This window comes from Octodon degus, unplaced genomic scaffold (assembly GCF_000260255.1).
Source record: "Octodon degus isolate 3935 unplaced genomic scaffold, OctDeg1.0 scaffold00094, whole genome shotgun sequence".
Taxonomy (NCBI): Eukaryota; Metazoa; Chordata; class Mammalia; order Rodentia; family Octodontidae; genus Octodon; species Octodon degus.
In genome coordinates this window covers 10859329-10868970 of record NW_004524670.1, presented here as the reverse complement: position 1 = coordinate 10868970, position 9642 = coordinate 10859329, and the positions used below count along the sequence as shown (strand labels likewise).

The 9642-nt window shown below is 40.1% G+C and overlaps 1 protein-coding gene across 2 annotated transcripts in view; it reads left to right on the top strand.

Annotated features, from left to right (window-relative positions):
• The first annotated feature begins 981 nt into the window (after positions 1–981).
• Positions 982–9642, top strand: part of Lpar1 (lysophosphatidic acid receptor 1) — an 80642-nt gene continuing 71981 nt past the window's right edge. Inside the window, exon 1 of one of the 2 annotated variants that reach the window (XM_023722948.1) lies at positions 982–1066. Coding sequence is in view for 1 of the 2 variants with exons in the window: in XM_004638089.2 (XP_004638146.1) it covers positions 1022–1066 (45 nt within the window). In the remaining variant the exon portion in view is untranslated. The remainder of the gene's footprint in view (positions 1067–9642) is intronic. The other variant, XM_004638089.2, reaches the window with a different exon arrangement.

The window sequence follows — 9642 nt, the reverse complement described above, 5'->3', positions numbered from 1 at the left end:
AATGGATTTCTTAGATGTAATTTTGAGACATCACTCCCAAGAATGCTGATTTATACCTTTAAATTAATGTGGTTTGCTCCTTGTTTTTGGCAAAATTTAGTCACCATATATTGTTCTATGAAAAATACTGGTAATATGTAAAGAAGTCTCAAATGTATATATCTAAAATAAATCTCAAATGTTCTATAGGAAAACAGTTTTATATCTTATCTGTCTTCCTCAAAATATAAAATTGGGAATCTATCTTCATTAGTTATCTGAAAGACATGAAACATGTATCAAAATAATAAGTACATTATTCAAGTTTTATATTGAATAAGCCAGCTCGGGGTTCTGTGTCACAGGGTCACTGTAGGCCATCTGAATTGCATGCTGCTTTCTTTAGAACTACCTGAAATTTTTTTCTTAAAAACATTGTTGTTTATATCTTTTTTCTTGGAGAAGTGAGACTGACCCCTGAAATCAGTCTTGGTTCGGGTCTCAGTTCTCTCTCATCTTGGTTGTGGATATCTTCTCTCATCTTCCAATTCTCAGGTGTCTCATGAAGTCTGCCTTAGACTGTCAAATGTAGATCATTCATTTTTTTTTCTTTTCTTATTATTTGATGACAAAGTGGCTTTTCTTCCTGTTCACCTTCCTTTTTTCCAACTTGACACTACCTCTCTAGAACATCTAGCTGGCACTCAGAGTTGAGGTGAAACCTACGAAAATCTACTCACCATCAATGGGGCAAAGGCTACAGAACTCATAACTTTTAGATGTTAGATCTTCTCTGTGGGTTCCTATTGTTAGTAAGCCAATATTTTGTACTTCATATAAAATGTCCTTGCTTCCTTCAGCCAAAGGGCCTTTACTCTTATATTCTGGTCCTTATGTACTGACTGTGGGTGTTTTTTTCCTTTTCCAGGTCCATATCTTCTTCTAGCATGACTGTGATTTGATCAGCAGCCACGAACATTGGCTCCTGTGTCTGGCCCTGTGGTGCTGGGGTCTGATCACTGCTCACAACGACAGAGCTGTCATGGCTGCTGCATCTACTGCGACCCCTGTCATCTCGCAGCCCCAGGTAAATGATTCAGCCAGCACAGGTTTGGGGGAATTGTAGTTTCGTCACATGCTTAAGTTGGATTTTAGAAAGCATGTTTTACTCTAAGGGTCATGTAAATCTCTCTTATTAGCATTTGGTGTGCATTCAGATAATCCCTCTCTCCAAGAGAGATATCATTTAGTTCTGGAAGCAGCTGAGACAATGAACAAGTGATTTTAGGGAACTGGCCTCTGTTCCCAAGGGACCTCAGTTTTGAGTACTTATGATACATCAAACTCCAAATCAAGACAAATGAACAGCAAATTCTGCGGCTTTCCCTTTCTTAGAGTGTGTGTGTGTGTGTGTGTGTGTGTGTGTGTGTGTGTGTTGTCTGAGGGTGTGTTTAATGAAATGTCTTGGAAAGGATCTAAGCTTATAAAAAGTTTTCCAATCATGCCTTATTGTCTTCCTCTTACACTTTTTGTTTTGCCTTGATCTTTGCTAATGACTTTGAAGCCAAAATGCAATTGTAGACACTTCTCAATAGTCATCTTAGAAGGAATGCTTTCTGTCTACTTAAGAGCAGTAATACTTCGGGGACATTGTATTTGCTCAGATTATTGTGCAACCTCCTGGGTATTCAGTGGTCTCTTTAGGTTCAGCAGGTTCAGTCATGCAATGGGGGAAACAGGCTCTGCAGTTTTTAGGCCCTGCACCTTGCAGTGCTTGATGAACAGCCTTACTCATGTTAGTTGGTCTCAGGTTTACTTTCTCCCCATGTAATTGTACCTCACACAACAGTTATATGACTCAGAAGCTATAGTTTCCCTCAAGCTCTTTCTTTACTTTTCTTCTTCTCTTTAGAGCATGCCATCTCATTTGTGGCAGTTATTTTAACTTAAGGTTAAAGAAGAAAGAAGGGGCTGTGTTGATTGAAATTTGAATCTTGATGAGACAGAACACTTTCTTGTTCTGTATCATTTTCCAAGTTATTACAATTTTTATGTATTTCAATTGAGGGTGTCTGTGTTTTTAAAAGACAGAGTGAGAAAAGAGAGGAATGAAGGGGGAAGGGGCATTTATTTTTATTTTTTAAAGAGAATAAAACATAGTAAATAAATCATTAGAAATAATACAGAATTTCAGTAAACAAAATAATAGTAATTCAGCAATGGTTGTTATACTGCATAATGTCTGCAAATTAGTTGTTTATATTATCAGATATAAGCATGCAAAATTGGAAAAAAAAGTTTTAAGAAATTAAAAAGGAGAAAAATTTAAGCACTAGCTGCTTCTTCTAATACACCAGCAGAGGTGTAAACTCTCCTGCTCCCCTCTAAAAGACTTTCATATTTTTATCCTTGCTGTGCTTCACTGTTGTTAGTATTATTTTCCAGAATGCTCAGAGTTACCATTGTCATCCTAGAAGTGTATTTCTATTTCTGGTAAACAGATCATTGCCCTCTATTTCCTCTTTTAAAAATACATGTATTTGGTACAGTGTCTACAGGTCTCACTACACAGATCGGGCTCTTGGTGATCCTCCTGTTTACAGTCTCCCAAGTGCTGGAATTGCAGGTGTGCACCACCACACCCAGTCTTAGTCACTGTCTCAGTGTGCCCCTGGGGCAGGTCTGGCACGGCATACCAGGGATTGAACCCTGGTCTCTGCGCCTGCCTAAGCAGTCACTTTAATCTGCTGAGCTATCTGGCTGGCCCTTCCTTTATTTACTTTTGGTGTGTGGTTTCCATTACCTTCAATAGTTTTTTTCTTTCCCTACATTTTTTGTTTCTTTTGGTTTCCGTAAGACTTGGAGAATAGGTAAAGAGAATTCAGTGCCCATTAGTCAAAGTGGCCATTTGCAAGTCCAGTGCAGCTGTTCCCAGGTGCTTCTTCTTAGGCTTGTATAAAGTGAGTTAGACCCCTGTATAGGATTTCTGGACAAGGCATTTTGCCATTCAGCAATACTGTCATTTGTTATATTTCTAAAACTATCACTTTTTGTGTACATTTTTCCTTACTATGGAAGCTACTATAGCTGGTGTATGATATAATACTTTCAAATGTTTGTTTAATTAAAATACCATCCTCATCATGTTTAGTGTGAATACTTGGGGAAAAGGGTACCTTTATACATTTCCGGTGGTGCAGCCACTTGGGCTTATGGTGATAATTTGATAATATCTATTAAAATCATGCACCTTAGCACATAGTCTCTTCCAATCTTGGTAGCTATATTAGAAAAAACACATAGGAGGACAAGGAAGAGTATATAAAATTATTTTCTGAAGCACCGCTTGAAGACAAAGAAGTACAAAATTTGCTGAATGTCTAATAGTGCGACAGTTTGGCAGTCAATTCAAGCATGTGGCTATGATTGAAATACCACATACCAGTTAAAAATGAGCCTACCATCACAGCTGTAGTATACCTTAAGCTATCTTATGGAGAGAAACAGAAGCAAGATGCAGGAGAATCCTTACAGGAGGATGTCATTACCCCTGAGAACCATGCCTGTGTGCCCCTTAGCGATAGACAAGTGGGAATACAGAGTGAGAGGCCCAGGTCATACATTTTCAATGGACAGCATAGCTCCCATTAGGTAGAGCTGGATCTTGAGAAATGAAAAATCCCTCCCAAAGTTTGGGCTTACCCAACAAAATGCCAGTATTTAATTTCTCTATTAGGGAGAATTTAAATTTAATTACCATTTTCTCCTTGAGGATCACTAACAGAAAAAAAAAAAGTCAACACACAGTTTCTTGAGGCAAGTGCATGGGCCCACTAGTCACACTACCCAAGCCAAGTCCTGGATGAGCTGAGAGAAGAGTGGTAACACTCCTAGTGCCTTGATTTCCTCATGTGCACAATGGACAAAGCAATAATGCAGCCAGTCTCAGGTTGTTTTCAGGATAACATGAGAAAACATGTAAGCTGGGGAGATGGCTCAGTAAAGTAAATCCTTGCCTGGCAAGTGCAGGGTCCTGAGTTCAATCTCTAGTACTGAAAAAAAAAAAAAAAAAAAGAAAACATGTATGAAAGTTAGAGTAGGGTCTGACCTGTGTGGCCCATTTATATCAAAAGTGTAGTGATAAGTAAGAGAAAGAAGACCTCTGACCTTCCTCAGTTTAGAAATGTAAGATATACAGATAATGACACAACAAAGATAGTGGTGCATGGCAAAACTCTGACAAGGAAGTGGGACTGTTCTAGGAGGAAACTGGAGCCCCAGCAAATGGCGCGAGAACAAGGGAGGGTTTTTTGAAGGAAGAACTTCAGATTGGTGACTAACGAAAGAGTATGAGTTACTTTGGCAACGGGCAAGAAAAGGCATGTGTGAGGTTCACATGTGCTGTGGTGAAAGAGAGAGCACAGCGGTCAGAATTTAGATGAGGATGGTTACAGTGTAGTGTGACACCTGGTTGTAAACACCTATGTCCCTAGAGCCACTTCAAGAGTTCATAAGGCTGATTGTTAAATTTGCAGGCATTTTGTGAGTAGTTGAGTTCATGCTGGTAGCTTGGGATCAGTTGTGGTGGAATATTTGTGTTACAAAAACAAGCAAATGCTAAGTGTCATCATAGATGAACTAGGTTATAAAGCTGGAGGTTCTGCAGGACTTGTATGCCATCTTAAGGAATGTCATATAGAGCTTAGAGATGCCCATGTAGCTTAGTGCTGATCCAGGCTTTAGAGTCTTAGTTCTGGGGGTGGGGAAGTGCTTGGTGTCGTAGCAGCCCTTTAAGAGATATCAGGCTTTTGAGGATTCTTCTGAGCAAGTCCTATAGTCAGCATGTCAATAGTCAACATGTCAACTGGGTGGTTGAGGCACATTCTTACCATATTTTGGGAGTAATAGTAGCTGCCAGTAGTTGGAGAAACATTCCCTTTTGGAAGAAGTCAGTTGTGAGCTGGGCTATTAGGGCATAAGGAGAGGTGACTTACTCTTCAGGAGAGATAAAGACAGTCTTAGTTGCTTCCTCATGACTAAGACACAATACCCAACAGCCACAGCTTAAAGGAAGAGAGGTTATTTTGGTTCACAGTTTGTGGAGTCCATAGTTAGCTGGTGATGTGGAAGAGGGGCATGGCAAAGGCATGGCAGCTCATGGCATGGCAGTCTGGAAGCAGAAAGGGATCAAAGGAGTAGGACAGTGTCTTGGTTTGGAGTTTTTGCAAGGGAACAATACAATGCAGGGCATATTTTATAAGATTAATTTATAATCAATCCCCCAAAGAATCATACACAGAATCCAGGAAATCTGTCCACACACCAAAGACCAAAGAATCCAGCTGAGGGCCTGGATCCTAATATCCTGCATGAGTCCAGCTGAAGACTGAGAGCCTGTAACAATGCCTCCTACAAGTTCAATTGGAGACCTAGAGCCCATGACAATGTCTCATGCAGACTTGCTTCATGGATCTGTGCTGGGAAGGCCCAAAGGTCAGTGGTGGAAACTAGGAAGTCTATGCCAGCCAGATGGAAGATCTGTATTAGCAGGTTGAGGGATCTCAACTGGAGCCAGGAAACAATGCTCAAGATAAGAACCAGAGCTCCCTGAAAAGTACCACAGCCATGCTCAGCAATGGAGAGGTCCTGAGTTCCTTTACTAATGAGGAAGGCTGAGTTTCCATTAGAAAAGCCAGTGTGACAAGTTTCTCCATGAGGCTGAGCTGTGCACTATCTTCCCCTCTAGAGCCAGGAAGCAATGCACAAGATGAGGACCAGAGCTCCTCCAAAATGAACCACAGCCATTCTCAGCATCTATGAGGTCCTAAGCTTCTCCAGCAACAAGAACAGTCAAATTCACCAGGAAAGACAATATAACCAAGTCTCCCAGTAGAACAGCCCAAGAGAACCAGCAGCTTCCAAGAGCTGCAACAGCTTCTCCAAACAGCATGCCTAACAGAGTTTCCCAGCTCTTGTCCAGTTCTGCCTCTTTTGCCGCTGGCAACAATCCTCAGATGGGCCTCCCACACCCAGCGCCATGCTAGTTCAATTCAGGGGAGCGTAACAAGTTGACCAAAAGTTAGCAGTCCACTACAGAAGGATATATATTCTCCAGGACACACCCTCAATCAACTGCTTCTCCCTTCCAGGCTTCCCCTTCCAACATCACACTGAGCTAGCAACCCACCAGTGTGTGCTATTCCAGTGATGCACATCCACACTCATGAGCCAGCCACTTCCCTAGAGCTCCATATGTGAGCACATGAAGCTTTGGGTGTGTGGGGGAGGGGACATCTAGATATAAACCCTAACAAAGACCATTGCGTCATTTGGTTTCAGGATCCTCTGGTTGATGATGGGTCTCCTAATTATATGTTAACTTTTCCATGTAATTTGTACAGTCAAATTTTAGTCCAAGACTGGCATGCCCTTGCTGCCAAGCCTCTTTTCTCTTATTAGCACTTTCCTCCAGGTTCAGAGAAGGTTCAGAGTATTGAAATGCAGTATCTCTTTAGCACAATGAATTGTTCACTCAGTCAGCCTAGCCTAGTATTGTCAAGTACACGGACTTCATTTTCATTCTCTGGAAGTGAATTCAGGGACCTGTGTCTAAAGACAAATTCACTTTCAAGTCTGCAAGACCTGAAAACCCTTTTCCAAGGCAAGACCAACAGTTAAACAAAAAGCTTTTGGTTTTGTTTGTTTCTCTATTCATTTGGTAGCAAAGAGCATTTTAAAGTCAAGGTTGCCTAATACTAGATATAAACTAATTAATGTGAACAAATAACCTGTGGTCGGTTCAAACAGTAATAGAGAAGAAAGCTTTCATTGTCACTCCTGCTGAGATTGCTATTTAGTCAGCGAAAGCTATGCCTGAGCTTTGAAGTGGACCGAGTTTGCATTCCCTGTTTCGCTCCTGCCTGAACTGAGACAGATTTTTGTTTTCTCCCACTGAGAATGCACCTCGTTCTTACAAAGCGAGGTGAATTCCAAGGCGAAACTGGACTAGAAGCTGCAGGATGTCTCTATGTTTGTAGTTGATTTATGCTTCTGCTATTCCAGACACTGATAAAGCGCTTCCTTCTCCAGAGGAAGCCACAAGGATGTATTTGCAGACAGGAAACGGTTCATCATGAGGTGAAGTTAATATGTGTATGTCTTGAGTGGACACTGGGGAGGGATGGAGGGCAACCCCAAAGCTTAACTTAACACTCTCAGTAGCCTCTTTTTGTTTTTAGAATTCGGTTACGCATTCCCTTTATTCTGGCTGATAAAAATTACTGCAGATAGAATGGATAGAATTTGGAATGAAAGTTTGTATTTTCCTTTTTTAATGGAAGCTTTAGCAGATTAATACCTGGTTGCATAAGTTGGTTTCTTTCAACTGGTAATAGAGGGAATCTGAGAACTTCTTGGGTGTTTATCTCTCATACCTGTCATTCCAGTAAGGAAGAAATCTTTTCCATCAGCATTTCACAAGGACTTCATTGTGCATCTCATGTGCTAAGTGACTATTTTGCTTTTAAGCCAAGGATACAAAGATAGCTTGATCCTTCCAAGTGATTTATGGGATGGGTTTCATTAAAGGGGTGAATTTAGGTAGACTTTCAATGTCTTCACAGTTTGTGCCTCTAATTCTTCTCCAACGTTCTTATAAAAAATGACAAATTACGTGGCAAAATATCTACCAAAGGCTTTGTGTTTCATTAATCCTTTAATAGATACTGGACATATGTTAATGCTTTCCATTTTCCCCATGATTATCCTAGGAGGCTTTTACAGGGAGAAAGTGTTACTTTTACATGTGGACGTATATGTTACATGCACATGTGCTATGCCAGAAGGTCCATCAAAGGAAAGTCCACTTAGATAAACACTCTGGGGAGAGCCACAGTGCATTGCCAGGAATAAATGCATGTGCAGATAAACACTGAGGTTTTTGACTTACTCCATCTTGAACTGTGTTTCTATTAGAAATTAAATTTGTTCTCATATTGCCATTTAAATTCATTTATGCCTCATTTTGTGTTTATAAGCTCAGATAAAGCTTGAGAGGTTATCTTATGCTGGAATCTGGGAGCACATTTTGAATTTTCTTTTCATATGATTAAATTGTATTGGGGCACCAAAGATAAGCCACGGAAAGCACTTATTCCACTCAGCCATCTCCCTGGCTCTATAATATAATCTCTTAATTGGAATTTTCAATGATTAATGAAGCTGTTCTTCTAGTCTTCAAAGGTTTGTGACTTTCTCCTTCATAAGGCCTTTCGGGGCATGTTTATCTGCTCTCTTGTTGACAATCCTAACCTTCCCAGATACTTCATTTGAGTGTCTGTTGCATATTTGCCACGAGTAAATGTCAAGACAGGATAATGACGCAATGTTTTAAATATAATCATAGAGTCCAAGGGATACCTGTCTTTTGAGCTTTATACCTTGCTGTAATAAGACTGTCATTTAAAAAAAAAATCACTCTGCATTTGCTGTGTAATGATACTGTTTGGTAATGACATGGTATCACTTAAGCATTGTTTTTAAGTTAAGCTTCTCCAATTTCCCTAGGCAGGCTCAGGCTAGGAGAGAAGCGAAAGTATGTTCATACCTATTCTCTAGCATCAGAAAGGGCTCTGGAACAGACTAGGTTCTGAATTCCAAGTTTGGCAATAAAGCAATGTACAAAGATTCAGAGAGCTTTTAGTAGCAAAAGATTGAATTCTATAGGAGGAAGAGTAGTGTATGGAAATGACTGCCTATTTCAGAGTTAGAATGTCCAGCAACTGATTTCAAAATGTTTGCATTTAAATAAACTTTTGCCAGACATTATAGAGAGATGTTAGAGTCTTAGTTCAGGCCTGGAAGGAGATGCCCTCATCTGGATTCAGGTGTGTCCCCAACCTCAGGGCTTTGTGTACTCCAGAATTCTACTTAGCAGTACAGAGTTGAGTGGATAAGGTTGCAGAGTGACTTGGCAGAAATGAGTGAGGACAGGACCCAGGGTTTAGTCCAGCCTCATGGTCCAGTGATGCAGGTTAGTGTTCAGGGTTTACCTCTGATGGACACACTGGATTGTAGAGATGACACAGGAGTATATCCTAGTTCTGTGAGATGCCAGGGTGGAGACAGCCACCTACCCTCATTACTTCTACAAGTACTTACATCAGATGGAAAAGTAGCTAATGTACATTCTGCACTACACACATCTGACACTGTTCTTTATTTCTTGCATAAGAATATCAAAATAGCTGGCTGTGGAATTCATGAATCTCAGGCATTTTCTCCCCACTGTTACAAGGGTAGGATGGAGCACTAGGGAACCAGGGAAACTGCACAAATTCAACTGTGTAGCTGTGAAGAAAGAAAAGGCAGAAGAAACCAGGTGGCAAAGGATAGGGAATATCATGAGATATGAGTAGTAGTCATCACTCATACCACGGTATTATACTCTTTGAATGATGTATTAGGAATATATATTTTTTTCAAGATACATTCGTATAGACACTTTTTATTTAGAATTGTTTCTTAAAATTATTAAAACTAATTGATGTTTAAAATATTAAATGCTACATTTTAATTATGTATTTTATTTTCTTCTCTAACCTATTCACTGAAAAGGAAGCATCCCAACCAAACCCAGAATATACAATTTTTTTTTTTTTTTTT